At 41.7% G+C, this 19,403-nt stretch overlaps 1 protein-coding gene across 6 annotated transcripts in view; it reads left to right on the top strand.

Annotated features, from left to right (window-relative positions):
* Positions 1 to 18,315, top strand: part of KIAA1549 (KIAA1549 ortholog) — a 145,739-nt gene extending 127,424 nt beyond the window's left edge. For 3 of the 6 annotated variants that reach the window (XM_045388284.2, XM_074036080.1, XM_074036079.1), the window contains 4 exons: positions 480 to 526; positions 8,203 to 8,360; positions 12,393 to 12,538; positions 14,523 to 18,315. In XM_045388284.2, coding sequence (XP_045244219.2) covers positions 480 to 526; positions 8,203 to 8,360; positions 12,393 to 12,538; positions 14,523 to 14,729 — 558 coding nt within the window. In that variant the 3' untranslated portion in view covers positions 14,730 to 18,315. Of the gene's footprint in view, positions 1 to 479; positions 527 to 8,202; positions 8,361 to 12,392; positions 12,539 to 14,474 lie in introns of all 6 variants that reach the window. The other 3 variants (XM_045388283.2, XM_074036078.1, XM_074036077.1) reach the window with 1 other exon arrangement.
* Positions 18,316 to 19,403: the final 1,088 nt, after the last annotated feature.

Below are 19,403 nucleotides of genomic sequence, written 5' to 3'. Positions count from 1 at the left end.
TACAACATGAGGCAGGATTTGATACTTGAGTTGCTTGAGGTATTTGACTAGGTACTGGGCACCACTGGGTCTCGCTGACCTTTGTGGCCCATGTGGTTGGAGTCACTGTGCTAATTATGGGCACTCAGGCCTGCCTTTTAGCAAAAGATATGAGGCCCTTTAGCAGAAGATACAGGTTTGCAGCAGAAGATACAGATGGATCTGTAGGGAAGAGCAGGCACAGAAAGCCTGTCAGCTATTCATATTCGTAGTTGTAATATACAAAAGAAGGAAAGATCTAGAAATGAGTTATGTGTTTTCTAAAGTCTGGTAGTGCAGGTCCTCAAACTGAAACTTGAGTACCAGTAACATGCTAAGTTTTAATGAGAAAATAATTCTCTTGAAAGTCGATCCTGTAAAGCTGAATTTATAAGTTTGCTGTTGTCACTTTATAATAAGTATTGAGTATTAATCTTCAATTTCTTTTGTATGTCTTCCAGAGATATGAAGATTATGGAATGACTCCCCCAACAGGTCCATTGCCAAGGTAAGGTTTTGAAAACAAAATGTATTATCACTTTCTCACATAGGCTGTTTTTAAAAACTTTATAAACTCACTAATTTTAGCTAATATAAGCAGATGTAAAACTCTGAGTTGTATATTCTCTTGATCTAACTAGAAGAGGAGGGGAAAAAAGTTGGAATTTAAGTTCTGTTCCAGTAATGACAGGCTAGGTAATTTGGACCAACTCTCCTGCTGAGGATGACTGGAAAAGCTGAACAAGATATTAACATTAAAAACCCCAGAGAGCTAACAGAGCAGTGAAGCGGTATGGGACCAAGATCCAGGAAATTCAGAGGCATGAGCCCTGCTTCTTGGGCCAATTTTTCCCCAGGGACATCTGTGGATTCCAGAAGAAGCACCTGGGAAGCCAGGCAGAGCCTTTGTCAGACTCATGGGGTTGGAAGCACAAGGGGAGACCCTGGTAAACACCCGAAGGTTTTGAGTTTGTACCCTTAGGGGTTAGCTGTAGGAATAAGGGTGAATCATAAGCAGATCAGTCCCTGCAGGAAGTAAAGGTCAGCTTTGAAAGTTGATTGGGGTTGCTCCCTGGCGGAAACAAATGAACATCCCTTTTAGAAGAAGATTACATCACTCTAGGCCTTACATTATTGCTACAGTAGCCCCCCTTCCACACACCCCCACACCCACCCCCAGGCATATAAGAAAAAAAAATACAATTTTTTTAAAAAGGAAAGAAATAGACAATAGAAGCAGAACTACAGATAATGGAGTTATCAGACACAGATTCTAAAATAATTACACTTATGGTTAATATGGAACTAAGGTCCATTGTTCAGGAAGATGTAAAAGGGCTACTTTATGTTAGACTGTTATAAGTGAAGGATTCTAGTGTAGTTCTAGGCTCACTAGGAGAATGCTTAAATATAAAATAGTAAGGAAGAATAAAATAATACAAAAGAAGGTAGGAAATAGGAGAGAAAAGAACTTAGAATTTGCAGGACATGCAGAAAGATAAGATAGTAGATATCTAAATTCAGATCTAGAATTAATTACATTAAGTGTTAACAACTAGATATTTAAAAGACAAAGGTTATTAGATTTGATTTAAAAATATATTTGGCTTGTAAGCGACACATCAAAAAATATAAAGATACAGAAAGGATATAGAAGATTGGAACAACGTGATTAATCAATTTGACCTAATTGACATAAATAGAACCCTGGACTCAACTGTAAAATACATCTTCCTTTAAAACACATTTTAAAAATTTACCATATGCTGGACCATAACAAATCTTAACAAACTTCAAGAAGTGAAATCGCTCAGGGTATATTTGCTAATCCTGGTAGAACTAAGTTAGAAACCAATAATAAAAGATAAAACCCAAAACTATAAAAACCTTGGAAGACATCCTAGGCAATAGCATTCTGGACATAGGAATGAGCAAAGATTTCATGATGAAGACGCCAAAAGCAATCACAACAGAAGCAAAAATTGACATATGGGATCTAATTAAACTTAAGAGCTTCTGCACAGCAGAAGCTCTAGTTTGCAAATATTTTCTCCCATTCTGTAGGCTGTCTGTCCTATAGAATAGGAGAAAATATTTGCAAATTATACATCTGACCAAGGTCTAATATCCAGCATCTGTAAGGAACTTAACAAGAAAAAGAACAAACAACCCCATTAAAAAGTGGGCGAAGGACACAGACAGACGCTTTTCAAAAGGAGACATACATGCGGCCAACGAGCATATGAAAAAAAGCTCAGTATCACTGATTGTTAGAGAACTGCAAATCAAAATTACAATGAGATATACCATCTCATACCAGTCAGAATGGCCATTATTAAAAGGTCAAAAATAACAGATGCTGGTGAGGTTGTGGAGCAAAGGGAATGCTTATAAACTGTTGGTGAGAGTGTAAATTAATTCAACCATTGTGGAAGGCAGTGTGGCGATTCCTCAAAGGCAGAAAAACAGAACTACCAACTGGCATCAGAAAACAGCAGCACAGAGTGGATCCAGCACAGACCAAATTGTCACAGAAAAAAATGCTTCATAAAATGTGTTTTGCTTAGTATATTTAAATAAATAGAATTTAATTGATGTTAAAAAAACAGAACTACCATTTGACTCAGCAATTCCATTAATGGGTATATATACAAAGGAATATAATTGTTCCTTTGTATATATACAATTGTTCAGCTGTGAAGAAACATGCATGCAAATGCTCATTGAAGCACTATTCTCTAAAGCAGAGACATGGAATCAACCTAAATGCCCATCAGTGACAGATCAGATAAAAAAAAAAGTGATATGCATACACAATGGAATACTATGCAGCCATAAAAAGAGCAAAATCATGTCTTTTGCAGGAACATAGATGCAGCCAGAGGCCGTTATCCTTAGCAAACTAATGCAGGAACAGAAAACCGAATACTGCATGTTCTCACTTATAAGTGGAAGCTAAATGATGAGAACTCGTGGACACAAAGAGAGGAACAACAGACATTGGGGCCCACTTGAGGGTAGAGGGAGAGGATCAGGAAAAATAACTATTGGGTACTAGGCTTAGTACCTAGGTGATGAAATAATCTGTACAACAAACTCCTTTGACTTGAGTTTCCGTATATAACAAACCTGTACATGTACTCCTAAACCTAAAATAAAAGTTAAAAAAAAAAGCAAATCTTTGATGGCAAATTAATTAGTACTCTTGTAAGTAACCTGCAGTACACTGAAGAAATCAAAATGGAAATCAAAACACCCTAAAATGAATAATAATGAAAATATAATAGGTCAGATGTTGTGAGGTGCAGCTATAGCAGTGTTCAGGGGGAAATGTGTTGCCTTAAATGCGTATATTGGAAAGAAAAGTGGCTGAAAAATCAGTGGATCTAAGCATCGACCTCAAGATGTAAAAAAAGATGATCCAATTAAATGTGAAGGAAGTAGACAGAAGGAAATACTAAAAATAATAATATCAATTAATGAAATAGAAAATAAATACCACATTAAGAGAGGATCAGTAAAACCAAAAGTTAGTTCTTTGAAAACTAATAAAATTGATAGACTCTCACAAGTTTGATCAAATAATCTGTGCAACAAATTATCAATAAGAAGAATGAAAAGGGCGCGTTAATCCAGATCTTACATTAACAAGGAGATTTTATGAACCCGTTTTTGTTAATAAATTTGGGGCTGGATGCAGTGGTGCGTGGTTGTAATCCCAGCTACTCTGGAGGCTGAGATGGAAGGATTGCTTAAGCTCAGGCATTTGAAACTACCCCGGGCAATGCAGTGAGACCCTATCTCAAAAAAAGTTTTTTTTCTGGAATAGAAAAATTCCTAGAAAGAGAAAACTTGAATAGTCATATAACTATGTTTAAAGTGGAAATCATAATTACAGTACTTCCCACAAACAAAGCTCCAGGCCCAGGGGCTTCAGCAGTGAGTTCTACCAAACACTGAAGGAGGGAAAGGTATCAGTATTAAACAAACTCTTCTAAAAAACAGAAAAAGAACACTTCTCAGTTCATTTTATGAAGCCAACATCACCTTGACACCAGGGACAAGGGCAAGAAGGACAGGGACACTGCAGGAAAGGAAATTGGGGGCCAGTTTCTCATGAACATAGATATTAAAAAATTGAAACTAAATATCAGTGAGCATAACCAGCAGTAGACACAAAAGCATCTCATATTACAACCACATTGGATTTCTTTCCGGCAGTGTAAGGATGATTTAGCATTTAAAAACCGAGCAGTGTAAGTTACCACTTTAAGGAGAATAAAGGAGGGAAATCTTGTCATTTCAATAGATACAGCAGGTGGTAAAATTCAACATCCTGTCATGGTAAAAAATCTTAGCAAACAAAGAGTAGAAGCGAACTTCTCGATTCTGATAAAAGGTATCTTGGCAAATATTACTGAATGGTGAAATGTTAGAAAAAGTCTGCCCTCTGAGAGTGGGAACAAGACAGAGATACCTGCTCACATGACTTCTACTCAAAATTGCACTGTAACAAGGCAAGAAAAACACAAAAAGAGTAAAGAATTCAAAGAAAGGAGTAATACTGTTATTATTCACAGATGATATAATTCGGTAGTAGCATATCCTAAAATGTCAACACACAAACTGTTAGAATTTAGGGAATTTAGCAGAATTGCTAAATAGCAAGCCAACTAAATTTCAAAATAACTGGATATAAAATCAGTATACGAAAATCTGTTTTATTTCTGCATGTAAGCAACAAACAGGAAAGAAAAAATTTTCAAAGATATCATTTAAAATAACACTTAGAAATATAAAACACCTCAGAATAAATCTAACCAAAGACTTTTAAGACCTCTAAAGAAAGATGTTCACAGATTGGACAACTCAATATTTTAAAAATGTCATTTCTCCCCATGTGATTTGTAGATTCAGTGCAATCCCATTCACAATCCCAGTAATTTCTAATATGTGGAAACTGACAGATGGATTCTAAAATTTATCTGGAAATGCAAAGGGCCAAGAATAGCCCAGACACTTTGAGAAAGAAAAAGGAGGTGTTAGGACCATTCTAAATATTGTACATTGCTGTCAAGTGATGGAGATGGTGCAGCATTGCTGTGAGTCTAGAGAAACAGACCAGTCGACCAGCTGTGTGTGGACATTGGTTTATTACAAAGCTGTCATTGCAGTAAAACAGACTGAATCTCAGAAACCAAAGCCAACCATCCCTTCAGTGACCAGAAGTCACACCGAAGTAAGAATGTTATCTGCTTCCTACTTACTTTTTCTATTTTTTTTTTAAACCATCATCATTTTCAGAGGGGTTTGCTTTGCTTTTCTCCAGCCTTCCTCCCCTACCACACAGCTCTGTGGTCCAAAAGCAGCAAAGGTAAAACTGGCAAGGTAAGCTCAGGTGATGCAGGGCAGAAGTTAGAGATGGGGGACCATGACCTGTCCAGTTACCCAGGTTAGTCCCATTTTTAATAGCTTTCACCCTCAAAAGTGTTGTGGTGTGGATGATAAATTATATAAACACCCACTTTAAAGGATTTTAGAGTGTTGGATTGCAAACCATGTTAAGAATAAACGGATGGAAATGTTGGCGAGAGGTGGGGGAAAGTAGGGAGAATTAAGTGAATGACAAGAGCTAGTTCGTGGGTGGATGGTCCAGAGATTGTGGTTCGGTGAGGTGTGGGCTCCAGTTTACAGGTCTTGAAGGACGAGCATGCCTCATGGAAAGCTCTTGGATCTATAAAGTCAGGGATATCACACGTCCCTCTCTGAGGCCAATCTAAAACAACAGCAGTTATTTAAAGAGAGTAACCTAGGTAGCCTGGGTTTCAGTTTATGAGATATACTCTAGAAACAACACTGGAGAATAAGTGCAAGTCAACCTACATTCTCACCAAACTGGTTACATCTGTGAATTACAGGTTCCGTGTCGTTTGCAAAGAACTATAGCAGACTATTATCTTTTTTTCTTGAATTTCTTCAGAAGAGTGTTTCTCAAGGTGAGGTTCTCAGACTCCTGGAGAGTGCTTGAGACCCTTTCTTGGTGGGGGGGGGTCTCTGAGATCAAAACAGCTTTCATAGTATTACTAAGATGTTATTTTCCTTTTTTCCATTGTATTGACATTTGTACAGAAGTGCAAAAGCAATGGTGGGTGAAACTGCTAATCTTCTTCTTCTTCTTCTTCTTTTTTTTTTTTTTTTTTTTTTTTTGAGATGGAGTCTTGCTCTGTCGCCCAGGCTGTAATGCATTGGCACAATCTCGGCTCACCGCAACCTCCACCTCCCAGGTTCAAGTGATTCTCATGCCTCAGCCTCCTGAGTATCTGGATTACTTGTGACGCACCACCATGCCAGGCTAATTTTTGTATTTTTAGTAGAGATGGGGTTTCACCATGTTGGCCAGGCTGGTCTTGACCTCCTGAGCTCAGGTGATCTGTCCGCCTTGGCCTCCCAAAGTGCTGGGATTACAGGCATGAGCCCTGACGCCTGGCCAATACTGCTAGTCTTTAGCATGGATCCATGCAGTACCACCAAATTGTATGAGTAGTCATCATATTCTTCACGGCTCTGTAATCACAGTTTTAAAAATGTGATTTATTAATTAAAAATTTATGTTAGCATGTCCTTGGTGAGGTAGTCAAAATCATAAACCTAGACTCTTATTAAACCTAGACCCTTAAGTCTTTAGTAGTCTGTGTGACAAAAGGGGAAATACATAGAAAGCATTTCTGTGGAATATGGAATTTTGAAGGGAAGCCCTTGCTCCCATTGTTTGAGTGGAGACTGAACTGAACCAACTGCTTTTTTGCTTTTTACTTCAACAAACAGCTGGCAGACGTGGTTATTCAGACTCGGGTGTTTGGCAGACACTGTCTTGAAAATGAATGAAGTGAGCCTGTCACTTCAAGAAAAACAACTGCCAGTATTTGTTGCTAATGATAAAATGAGCTTTCAAGTGAAAATTTGAATTTTGGGAACTTGTCTGCCTGCCACTGTGAACTTGACAACTTCCTAGCACCTCAAGACTTTTCTGGATGAGTTTGATGATAAGATTAATGAAAGAGATTTTTCGATACTGCAAAATGAGAGGTAACAATATAGAGAAGGTTTGCATAACTCAGTGAACTATGTTCCAAATGACAGATGTCATAAAATCAAGCATGGGTTAGAGATCCTTTCAAAGTGCAAGTTGGAGCTGTGGGTTTTAGGGTAACAGAGTATGAAAAGTTCACCAATATCATTTCAGATTCCATATTGCAACTGACCCCTGAGGAACTAACACTTGTTGAATTTTTGTGTGGTATCAAGAAGAATGCCTGCAATATTTAAAAAATATTATCTGAAAAGGCTCTTAAAATACTCCTTCCTTTTCCAACTATGTATTCTGTGAAGCCAGATTTTCTTCCTAACATTGAACAACTGACAGGATGCAAACTCTATGAGAATCCTTCTATTAAGGAAATTTGAACAATATAGCGCTACTCTTCTCACTACTTTTTTTTGAGGGAGGATTGATGAATAGTTAATTTCACAAAAAATATTATGTTCATATATAAGTTTAATTGTTATTTGTAAATAAATTTTTTAAATAAGTATTTACATTTTTTTCCATTTTAATTTCTAATCTGGTAAATATCGATACAATCCACATAAACAAAAGCTCTTGGGAGTCCTCAGTAATTTTTATGAGTCAAAAGAGGTCTGGAGATAAAAAAAAAGTTTGCGATCCGCTGCTTTAGAACACTGCTTTTCAGCTTTGACAGACAGCAGGATCATCTGTAGCTTTAAAAATTACCGCCGTGTTGGTCTCACCCCTAGTGCCTCTGAATTCGCCTGGGGTGCAGTGTGAGCGTCGTGATTTTTTCAGGCCCCCCAGGTGATGCCGACGTGCAGCCAGGGGTAGGAAGCACAGCACTGGGCAGATGCTGGTGATGAGCAGGCCCTGGCCTTGTCAGCATCAACTGTATTGCAGGCACTGTTCTTAGCGCCGGAGGCAGGGCAGTGAACAAATAGAAAAGTCCCTTCCCTCGGGGAGCGGGAGAAACATCTCTTCCCTTTCTAGGAGAGGAAATGGCTAAGCAGGTAGACAAATAAGGGTTACCTTCTGTGAGGTTGGAGGTGGACCTCATGAAATACCAAGGCCAGGGTGCAGTGGAGTCCTGATGTGCTGGTTTGCTTTGCCTTCAGACCAGGTTTTGGCCCCGGTTTGCTGCAGTCTTCAGAGCTGGTGCCCCCTGACCCCCAGCAGCCACAGGCGTCTGCTGAAGCCCCATTTGCTGCCAGAGGGATCTACTCGGAGGAGATGCCGTCGGTGGCCCGGCCTCGGCCTGTCGGGGGTACCACAGGTATATGTGGTTGTTTAGCTTCCATTTGTGAGCTATGGGACATTTACTTTTTGGCTAAATTGAAAGAGATTTTATTTTAGGTGTCTCAGAGTATCAGTTTGCAGTGGTCTCTGTCGCTGTTCAGGGCTGTTTCCCCTCAGATCCTGACTGAGATGGAGGTGGAGAGAGAGGAGACAGAGAGGCCGAGCTCCTAAAGCTGCTGTCTGCTGATTGGCTCTGGAACCAGGCCCTTCATGTGAAATTCACGGCACACTTCCTCCAGGAAAAATGTTTCCAAATCCTTACTGTAAATGGAAAGATCTAGGTCTGAGCACTTTGGATGGCATGAAAACAAGATTTCGTTTTCAAAAAGGTGCTTTTTTCAGCTTGAAATGAACAACTCTCAAAGTCTGGGTGACAGAGCAAAACTATCTCAAAACAAAACAAAAGCAAGTAGTTTAAGCCAATTCCAAATTTGCAATAATTGGTGGATATTTTTTCATTATGGCTTTTCTAGGAAATTCTTTTATTTTGCATTGTCTGTTACTCAGCAAAACAAATAATATATCCTGGAATCCTCTAGGTTTTCCTGAACTTTACAGGTGCTTTGCTTTGTGGTGAGTCTTGATTCCCCTGCGAAATGTTAGGTATTTGAACTTCCCTGCCTGGCATGTATACTAAGCAAAATTCAGATGTATTAATTTTTAGTTTAAAATCTGAACAAATATAGAAATTATACATATCAAACATTCAAAAGGAAATTATTTTAAAATTTCTATTAGATGAAATTATGTAAAAACGTATAATAGAAAATGTTAAGATCTATTAGGATTATGTTTTTAACTATAGAAAATTATGAAACATGTATTTGTCTGAAAATTGCCAGTTATTTTCAAAAAAAGAAAATAGAGTACCTAGGAGAAATTTACAGCACCTCATGATCAAGAAGTATTTTTATTGTAGAAGATACCTCAGATAAATTAAGTGGGCCAACCTGAAAAGGTCAGTGGGAAGAGGAAAAAGGTCCAGTTTTAAAATTATTTTAAAATTGCAAATTAACACCATAATGCACCATTTCAGTCATGAAATTCTTTTTATAATAATGTGGTATGGTAAAGTTAGCATCCAGTTTCTCCATCTGTGTGTACTAGGAATATCCGTACCTACCTCCTTGGTTGTTCAGCTGATAAAAGAAGATGACAGAAGTGCCCAAAATAGTGCCTAGCATAGCATAAACTTTCAGTAAATATTAGCTGCCATGACTGTTGTCACTATTATTTTCAGTGGTGGCATAAATTATTAACTTTTTGGAAGGCAGTTTGGCAGTAGGGCGTACAGAGCCTTTGATTTGTTAATTCCAGTTCTGGAAATCCAGGCTCACTCTCCTAAAATCCAAAATATTGAAAAACGACATGTGCCAAGATACTTGTCACAGCATTGTTTGCATAATAGCAAAGAATTGTTAGTTTCCTCAGATACTAAGGAGTGAGGGCCTCCCTGAGTAAGTCCTGTAGCTTGAAGATGAAGAAGTCATGAAAAGCCAGAAAAGGGGAATTTGAGATTTACCAGTTGCCTCCCATGTGTTTGATGCTTGATTTGTTTTATGTCTTTAATCCTTGAAATAACCCTCTGAGGTAGATTTTTTTTCCTTTTTTTTTTTGAGACGGAGTTTTTGCTCTGTCGCCCAGGCTGGAGTGCAGTGGCACAATCTCAGCTCACTGTGACCTCTGCCTCCTGCGTTCAAGCGATTCTCCTGCCTCAACCTCCCGAGTAGCTGGGATTAGGATTACAAGCATGCACCACTCCGCCTGGCTAATTTTTGTATTTTTGGTAGAGATGGGGTTTCACCATGTTGGCCAGGCTGATCGTGAACTCCTGACTTCAGGTGATCCGCCTGCCTCAGCCTCCCAAAGTGCTGAGATTGCAGGCGTGAGCCACTGCACCTGGCTGAGGTAGATTTTTTATCCCGCTGGAGAGGTGAGGAATCAAGGCTCAGCAGTAGCTGTAGCCCATTGCTCAGGGTCACGTGGCTTGTCGGTGGCTGAGCTGGAACGCAAACGCGGGCTTGCTGGGCTCAATGCTGACTCATGGAGGAAGCCTGTGCTGTATTGTTAAGTGAACAACACAGGATACAAAATCGAATGATGGTTTCAGCTACTGGAGTGGCTTTACACAGAAGGTGTGCTTTTCTCCCTGTGCAGTTGGTTGAGCCTTTGGAAATGGGGAACACTGTGCTGCTCTTATAGCATTTTGCAAGATTTGCTCAAACAACATCTGTTGGGCCAGGAGTGCTGGCAGTCCTGATTATTTTAATACCGTTAGGATTTTTCAGTAACTGACCTGGTGCTCCAGTAGAGTGCATTGCTCTGCCCAGAGCCAGGACAGCTTTTCCTGACTTTTAGTTATCATTAAATATCCAAATAAAGCCATTGATGAGTTCTTTTTTTTTTTCAATGTGGTTAATTAATTGAGGTTGTTGGTCAGGTACCAACAATTATAGCTCAGAACTATAATCCCATCATGTTGGGAGGCCAAAGTGGGAGGATCACTTGAGGCTAGGAAGAGTTCAAAACCAGCCTGGCCAACATAGTGAGACCCCATCTCTTAAAAGAAAGAATTGAGAGAATTGAGGTTGTTAATTGAAGAACTAGAGTAGGAATAGACTTAAAGATGGAGGAGGTGCCTCCTTTAGCTGTGGACGCTTGGAGCCTTTGTGGTTCCAGTCTGAGCATCACTGGTGAATTTGAAGAAATTTCCAAATTTGGAAATAAGTATTCTATTTCACAGTGCTTAAGGATCACTTTTCTCCCTTAATTTGCAGTATAGGTGTATTTCCATATGACAGAAGTTGATGTGGGAGAAAAATATTGTGTATTACCTGGCTGCCATGGCAACAGGAGGCTGCGGATGTCTGGGTGTAGGAGGGTAATTAGCTCTAGAGAGTCCTCTGGCTCTGCCATCAGCTCACCTCACCAGTGAGGCTGGGGGAGTGGTTTTAATTGTATTGTGGCTACATTACAGACACAATATGGGTTATAATGAATATATACTTTAATATGCTGGATTTAAATAGATACATATCCTGCCTTTTAAGGAAAAAAAAATAAGCGTATTGTATATCCAGCTCCTTGTGAATCTCGAAGCCACAAGCAAGAAAGAGCCAGGCTTCAGCTTCATGGTGGCTCCCAAACCTTTCACGCCTTTCTTAGTAAATGAGCTGTTCCTCGTTGGTAACTGCCACAGAGATGGATGGAAGTGCCTTCTTGGTGCCGTTTATCCCCAGTGCTAATGTCTAGCCACGAAAATAAGGGCATTTCTGTCAGCCTCTGAAGTAAAAGAAAATCAGAGTCCAGGAACCAAGAAGCTCATGGTCTGTTGCTCTTAGGAAATGCCATTCTGGAGCTAGAACTGGTTCCAAGTCATGATCCCTTGTCCTTAAGGAGTGCAGTGGTCAGAGCTGACAGTGTCTTCTGACAGGGTGTTTTGGAGGGAATACACCATGACTAGACGTGGGGAACCCGTGGGGAAACAGTTGCATCAGGGGCGGGATGGTGGTTCCATCACAGGGAGGAACGGTCATCCTCATGCAGTGCTTCAGGAGAGGAGCCCGCGGGCTTTCTGATGGGCTGGTAGGAAGCACGCAGGAAAGAGGAGTTGGGCATAGAGTATAGGTTTTTAGATCTGAACAAGTAGGGCTGCACGGCCCTGGGTGGAAATGGGGAGGGCGAAATGGGGGACAGGCTTAGGCTTAGGGATGAATGTCAGGGAGTCAAGAATTCTGTTTCAGACTTTTTTGCAATGGGATTTTCTTCTTTTATTTGTTTATTTTTATTGCTTGGTCCATGGTGCTTCGTGGTACATTTTCCTACCTATGGGACCCTCAGGAAATGCTGATAGTATGGCAGTTGAGGTGAGATTTTTGGAGACAGAACTGGTACCAAGTCCTGATCCCTTGTCCTTAAGGAGTGTAGTGATCAGAGCTGGCAGTGCCTTCCTCGGCAGCCATACTCTCCTATAAATGTTGACCAGGCCACTCCACCGTGTTCCTTCCAGGCTCCCAGATCCAGCACCTGACACAGGTGGGGCTTGCCAGCAGAATCGGAGCTCAGCCAGTGGAAATCCCCCCAAGCAGAGGCAGCCAGTACGGGGGGCCAGGCTGGCCTTCATATGGGGAGGACGAAGCAGGGCGAAGAGAGGCCGTGAGTATCTCCTGTTCAGGTCATCATTTAAAATTTACACATAGGCCAGGCGCAGTGTCTCATGCCTGTAATCCCAGCACTTTGGGAGGCCAAGTCAGATCAGGAGTTCGAGACCAGCCTGGCCAACATAGTGAAACCCTGTCGCTGCTAAAAATACACACAAAAAAATTAGCCGGGTGTGGTGGTGTGTGCTCTGTAGTCCCAGCTACTTGGGAGGCTGAGGCAAGAGAATCACTTGAACCCGGGAGGTGGAGGTTGCAGTGAGCCGGGATCGCGCCACTGCACTCCAGCCTGGGTGACAGTGAGACTCTGTCTCAAAAAAAAAAAAAAAAAGACATAATCCCTCAATTTAACAGCTTCTGCTTTGGGGTCCCTTTTTAAAACCTACATTTAAAAAAGTTTTAACTTCTCTCACGTTTTCCCGCCTTGCTTGTGTTTTGGCTTATAGTTTTTAGCATCTAGCTTTTAGGAAGTATAATTTTTCTCGAGGCAGAGTTCAAGCTTAGTAGTAAATTTAAATCTATGGGTGACAACTCTGGAGTTGATGTTTGGTGAGATTGCTGTATAAATATTCATGCTCTTCCGCAGCATTTGTGTTTCACTGTGGGTTTATTAACGTCATTCGTATTATGACCATGCGTAGGTAATTTTGTAATAAGCACACAGTTGGGGATATTTTAAGGCACAGGTTTTCTTTTTGAGACTTCTGTTCACTCACTCACTCAATATGAGCATCGGTAATTCCTACAAGTGCTTTCATTTGCTTTTCTCAAGAACTGTATATCCTGGGGGGATAAATTAATGAAGTTTGAAAATACCACCCAGAATATTACTTTTTGTTTTCTCTTGATCGTTACGCTACAGCGTCCGCTGCATTTCTGTGCCTTCCCAACACACACACTCAATTCCTTTCATGGCTGGACGCCCTTACTCAGTGAAAGGACATTAACTTCAGAATAAGGCGTTTCCCTAAAGGAGACATTGTTATACTTAGAGTCTCAGCTATCCGCTTTAAGTTTGCTGCCATTTCTCTTTTTTTGCCTTCATTTTGCCCAGCTTAGCTTCATGAGGTGTTTGGGGTTGGTTTGGTGTTTTGTTTTTTTGAAAAAATGGAGACAAGGTCTCACTATGTTGACCAGGCTGATCTTGAACTGCTGGCCTCAAGCAATCCTCTCTCCTTGGTCTCCCAAAGGATTGGGGTTACAGGTGTGAGCCACCGTGCCTGGCATGGGGTGTTAAGGGTTTCCCGTCACATCCACTTTGGAGCACTGCTCGGTCACTCTTTGGAGAAGTGAAACGTAGAAAGAACCTAGAGCTGGAATGCCACGTTTGGCTCACAAATAACTTGATCCTAGCGTGTTTTCTCGTATGCAGATTTAAATACTCTTACATATAAATGCAAAGAGACATTTTTTCCCACTGGGAGGGAAAAAAACATGAAAAAAAATCTGAAAAGTGTAATAATTCTTGTGAAACTAATGCCAAATCTTTATGCTGCAAATATCAGCAAAACTATTTTATGCTTTAGTGCAGGTAAGTTTTTAAAGACAAGCTCTGCAGAGCCCACAGTAGGCACACACACAGAGACAGGAGACAGCAGCTAGATAAAGCGGAAGATGGTTGCGTGGGCTCCAGTCCAGGGCAGAGGCAGCTGTTCCCCTTGTCAGCCTTGCGTGGATCCGCTTACCTCCTTCAGCTCTCAGATATCACCCGACCTTTCACCTCATGGGGCACTGCAGCCTCCCTCCCTTCCTGTTCTCCCCAGCCCCTGGTGTCTTCACCCCTCACCTGCGGCATAGGCAGCAGGGCCCTGTTGGAGGGCTGAGTTGGTGGATGGACGTGGGCGGTCCTGGGAACCTTCCTAAAGCCAGTTTGCACTTGACGTCTCGGCTTATTCTTCCGTAGGAAGTACAGTGACGTTTGCCATGTTTTTCAGACACACATGCTCGGACATCAAGAGTATTCTTCTTCACCGCTATTTCAGGTGCCAAGGACTTCAAGCAGGGAGCCCTCAGCTCCTCCCGGAAACCTCCCCCACCGGGGGCTGCAGGGCCCTGGGCTGGGTTACCCCACCAGCTCCACGGAAGACCTCCAGCCCGGCCACTCCTCAGCCTCTCTCATCAAAGCGATCCGCGAGGAGCTCCTCCGGCTCTCCCAGAAACAGAGCACCGTGCAGAACTTCCATAGCTGATCGGCCTCGCCTCGCAGATTTGCCAAGTATCCGCTTCCCGTGGAAGCAAGACCAAGAGGAAATCAACTGAGTGGGTGTTTGGAAGAGGAAGGAGCAACTCCTGGGCAGCCTGCCTAAGGGAGGGAGCAAGTTGCAATTTAGAAGATGCCATATGTCACATGACAGCTCACGAGCCTTTCACTGGGCTGGCAGTTGACCACTTGGGTTCGGTTGAAATGTACGTATTTTGGCCAAAAGCCAGCAGCACTTCACAAAAACAAAACTCAAACCTAAGCTAACAAAACGACTGCATTCGTCTCTTTTTTAAAGGCAGAGATTGAACTTATAGACAGCATAGGGATGAAAGGAACCAAGCGTTCCTGTGGCATTGAGACTGGTACGTGTACAATGAACCTGCTGCTTTGTTTTCTGAAAAGAGGTTTGAAGACATTTTATTAACAGCTTGATTTTTCTCTTTTACTCCATAGGAACTTATTTTAATAGTAACATTAACAATGAGAATACTAAGACTGTTTGGGAATTTTAAAAAGCTACTAGTGAGAAACCAAATGATAGGTTGTAGAGCCTGATGACTCCAAACGAAGCCATCACCCGCATTCTTCCTCCTTATTCTGGTGCTAAGCTCCAAGGGCCCTTCACCTTCATGTCTGAAACGCAACTTTGGCTTTTTCAGTGGAAGAATATGTTGAAGGTTTCATTTTGTTCTAGAAAAAAAAAAAAATCCCTCCCAAAGCGGGGCAAAAAGCTTTATATTTATTTGGTTATCCAAAATACAGATCAAAGTTGAGATCTACGTTCTTCATTGTATTTGCTGTTTCTTAATTGGGCATATACAACTCCTGGTCACGTCCCAGGTCAGCACCCATCGCTCAGGCCAATCCTGTAGAATGAGGCTTTCAAGAGGTCCTCACTGATCCTTTCTTCCACTTTGCTGTTGATTTGTTCACAGATTATGTTTGAATGAGAAATCTTCCATAAGCAAAAGTTATTTAAGAATTCCCAGCACCACCACATTGTTACACATACCTCCCTACCAGTCACATTCCCTGTGTTCAGAGCCTGGAAATGAAATTGAGTTCAGTTCAGCCTCTGTGTAATGAATCAAGAAATGTAAAAGAGCTTTGAGACCACAAGGGAAAGGAGAGAGTTGCGTCTCATTTCTGATTTTATTGTGCTCTTACTCTGTCGAGTGGCTCTTAAAATTGTCTTATGCTCTTTGGGCCTAAGAGGGGATCATCTCGCTTAAGATTTACTCCTGATGTAAATAAACATTTCCCCCACTTTCCAAATAATGGCAAAGAAAACAGTGGCAAGGGCCATTCTGTTTTCTGGTACCTGAGTGAAACTCGGAAGAAAAGCAGGCTTAGCTAAGAGACTTTCACTATGAACCTGTTTTTATTAGATCAACGAAGACAGTCATGCATTGCTTAATGATGGGGACGCGTTCTGAGAAATGTGTCATTAGGCTGTTTTGTTGCTGTGCTAACATCCTAGAATGTACTTACACAACCTACATGGTATAGCCTACTGCACACCTAGGCTGTGTGGCATGGCCCATTGCTCCTAGGCTATAAGCCTGTACAGCCTGTTACTGTACTGAGCACAATGGTAAGTATTTGTGTATCTCAACATATCTAAACATAGAAAAGATATGGTAAAAATACAATTTTATAATCTTATGGGACTGCCATCAATATGTAGACTGTCATTGACCAAAACATCCTGATGTGTGCATGACTGTACTTTTCATTAAATAACAGATAAGGGGCTAAAATTTGGGGCTCTGACTAATCAAAACCTGTGTATCTGTGTCAAGTTTTAAGACCCCTGAAACAGCTAAAACGGGTTTCCAGAGTGTAATCACTGGATTTCAAAACCATGTTTCAGCCCTTCATTAATGAAGCCTGTTGTACAGATTGAGAGTCTTACAGTATGAGGAAAGTTGGTTCTGGGAAGTTAAGATGTAGCCAGTTTTCATCTGGACACGTCGGAAAGCGAAAGAGTGCAGGAGAGTAAATCTCTCAAGGACGTTAAATAAAGAACCAGCAGCATCTTATCAGGCGATCCTCGGAGGTTCCAAGGAGCATTGGAGAGAATGCCCCCTTCTGGGCTTGATGACTTGGTTTTGGTTTAATACAAAATTTCTCTTGGTCTTGATTTAATACCCGACTGTCCCCAAACTGAACGATTCTCTTTGTATGTCACTCAAAAATACCAGGTTTCCTGAATATCTTATTAAGAATTTCAGAGATGCAAGCAGCATTTTATTATGGACACCTTGTAATGAATTCAAATCGTGTGACAGCAAATGGGATAAATGGCCCCTTCTCTCCCAGTGCTGCTCGGGGCCATACGCGCTTGCACACAGAGTGTACTAAAAATGGTGACCTCCTTTGAGCGTTGCAGAAAGAGGGCTCTGTTTCAAATTGGGCTGACTATAAAAGCAATTTTGATGTCTTTCTAACTACCATAAAGGGATTGTAACTGTATTTGTATTCTTAGAAACAATACACTTTTAAACAGATGTCAAGACCAAAGATGATGTATAATAAACAGCCGGTGGTTGTGGTGTGGTGTGAGCAGACCCCCGGATCACCAGCACTCTGTTGGTGGTCATAAAGCACACGCAGTTTGTATTTGCTTCCTCTCGACGCCTGCCACAACAGTTTTACCAGTCACCAAACTCAGAACAAACTAGCTGTGTGGGCAGCACCATACCCTAGCGGTCTTCAGACATTCAGTTCATGTCATCCACTGAAAAGAAGGGTCCTCGTGTTGACAGTGTGTGGCTTTGGAGTCCACTTATGGAAGCACTCTACAATGAACAGTTGAATTTTATGTCTATTTTTTCCTATTTTAAAAGTTCTAGTGGTAACACAAACTGTAAATTTGAGTCATAATGTTTGGAGAAATGATTTTCTTTTTTTTCCAGAGTCTACTTTGTCACTCACTGACTGTGTCTGGTTCCTTCTCTGAACTTCATTCTTCCCATCAGCCAAACAAGAACAGACCTCCCCCGCCTCCTCCCAGGCTCCCTAGTTGTGAGAATCAAATGTAATCATGTGTACAGATGTCCCGTGAGGAGAGCGCATAAAGCACTGTGAAAATGTAACATGCGTCTGTGTGGACGCCCTGGGATGAGCGATGTGAAGCGCTGCGCTCCTGCAGTGCGTGGGTTCACACATGGGTAACGAGCAAAACTGAAAGCTCGGTGTGACTCATTTTCCTCACTCCCATTTTGCTTTAAATTCACTTCCTTCACCAATTTTCAAATTGCATTTATTAAGCATCTTTCTGCTCCCGACTTTCTGGTGTCTCTGGCACCAAATAAGCCAGCAGACATGAGCCTTGCCTTCTGAGATTTTAGAATCTAAGATAGTACGAGTGGGTGTAGAAGATGGAAGATACAGATAAATAACATGGTTTAAGCATCAATAAAATTCATTCAAAGAGGTCAGGTGCGGTGGCTCATGCCTGTAATCCCAGCACTTTGGGAGGCCGAGGCAGGTGGATCACTTGAGATCAGGAGTTTAAAACCAGCCTGGACAACATGGCAAAACCCCGTCTCTACAAAAAAATACAAAAATTAGCCGGCTGTGGTGGCGCATGCCTGTAGTCCCAGCTGAGGCATGAGAATTGCTTGAACCCGGGGGACAGAGGTTGCAGTGAGCTGAGAATGCACCACTGTACTCCAACCTGGGCAACAGAGCAAGACTGTGTCTCAAAAAGAAAAAAATTCATTCAAAATACATAAATGCGTTAGGCACCCAGAAGAAGCTGTGGAGATTGCGTGTTTGGAAATGCAGTATCTTGGGGAGACGTCAACTTCTGAAGTGACTTTGAAGGCAGGGCAGCTACCCAGGCAAATGGCGTGGAAGGAAGAGCTGAGAGTGGGCCTGGGAAAGGCTGCAGGCATGGAGTGAAGCTGTCACTGAAAATGAACTTGATCCACTTTAGTACGGGGACAGAATCCCTGTCTGCACTATTGAGGGAGTTTTAGAAGAGAAGGAAGAGGTGCTGGGAGGATGCTTCTGCAGTCATACAGCAAGGAAATGTCCAGGGCTGTGAAGATCTACAGAGGAAGTGCTGCTCCAGTGTTGGTGGGGCAAGGGAAGAGGACGAAAATGATGAGAATGACACTGAGGTCATTGTTTAGAGCAGATCTCAGCAGCCATTTGGCCATGCCACATCCTTTGTGGAGCATAGTGGGTTATCTCTATATATATATTCAGCTGCTTTACTGCTACCTACACATTTTTCTCCAAATTTTATTAATTTCATAGCGTTTTGATTTGGGTGGCAGATGACTTTTAAGCAGTGGGTGTTTGCCGGCCAGATCTTTCCCGGCATGTGGACTGTGAGGCAAAGCACAGGTGAAGGTAGGCGCTAAAGGCTTTGGGCTCAAACCAGCAAGCAGTTAGTTCTGTGCTATAGGAGTCTCTCATTTCCCGTGGACAGGGTAAGTTCCTTCATTTGCACAACCTCTTTGTAAGTGCTCCAGTGACCAAACCAGTCACTTGGACACTGATTTGCAGTGCATTGGCAGTAATTCACAAATTAGTCATTATGTAAGTCTCTCTCACCCCTTTCACACGAGATTCTCAGACGTGAATGAATTTGTCGTTTGGAAGGAAAGCTGGTTAAGGTTTTGGGCACAGGGGTAGGAGGACTCCA

The sequence above is a fragment of the Macaca fascicularis genome, chromosome 3 (assembly GCF_037993035.2).
Source record: "Macaca fascicularis isolate 582-1 chromosome 3, T2T-MFA8v1.1".
Taxonomy (NCBI): Eukaryota; Metazoa; Chordata; class Mammalia; order Primates; family Cercopithecidae; genus Macaca; species Macaca fascicularis.
Note: the sequence above shows the minus strand (reverse complement) of the source record. Positions and strands in the feature narration are given on the sequence as shown.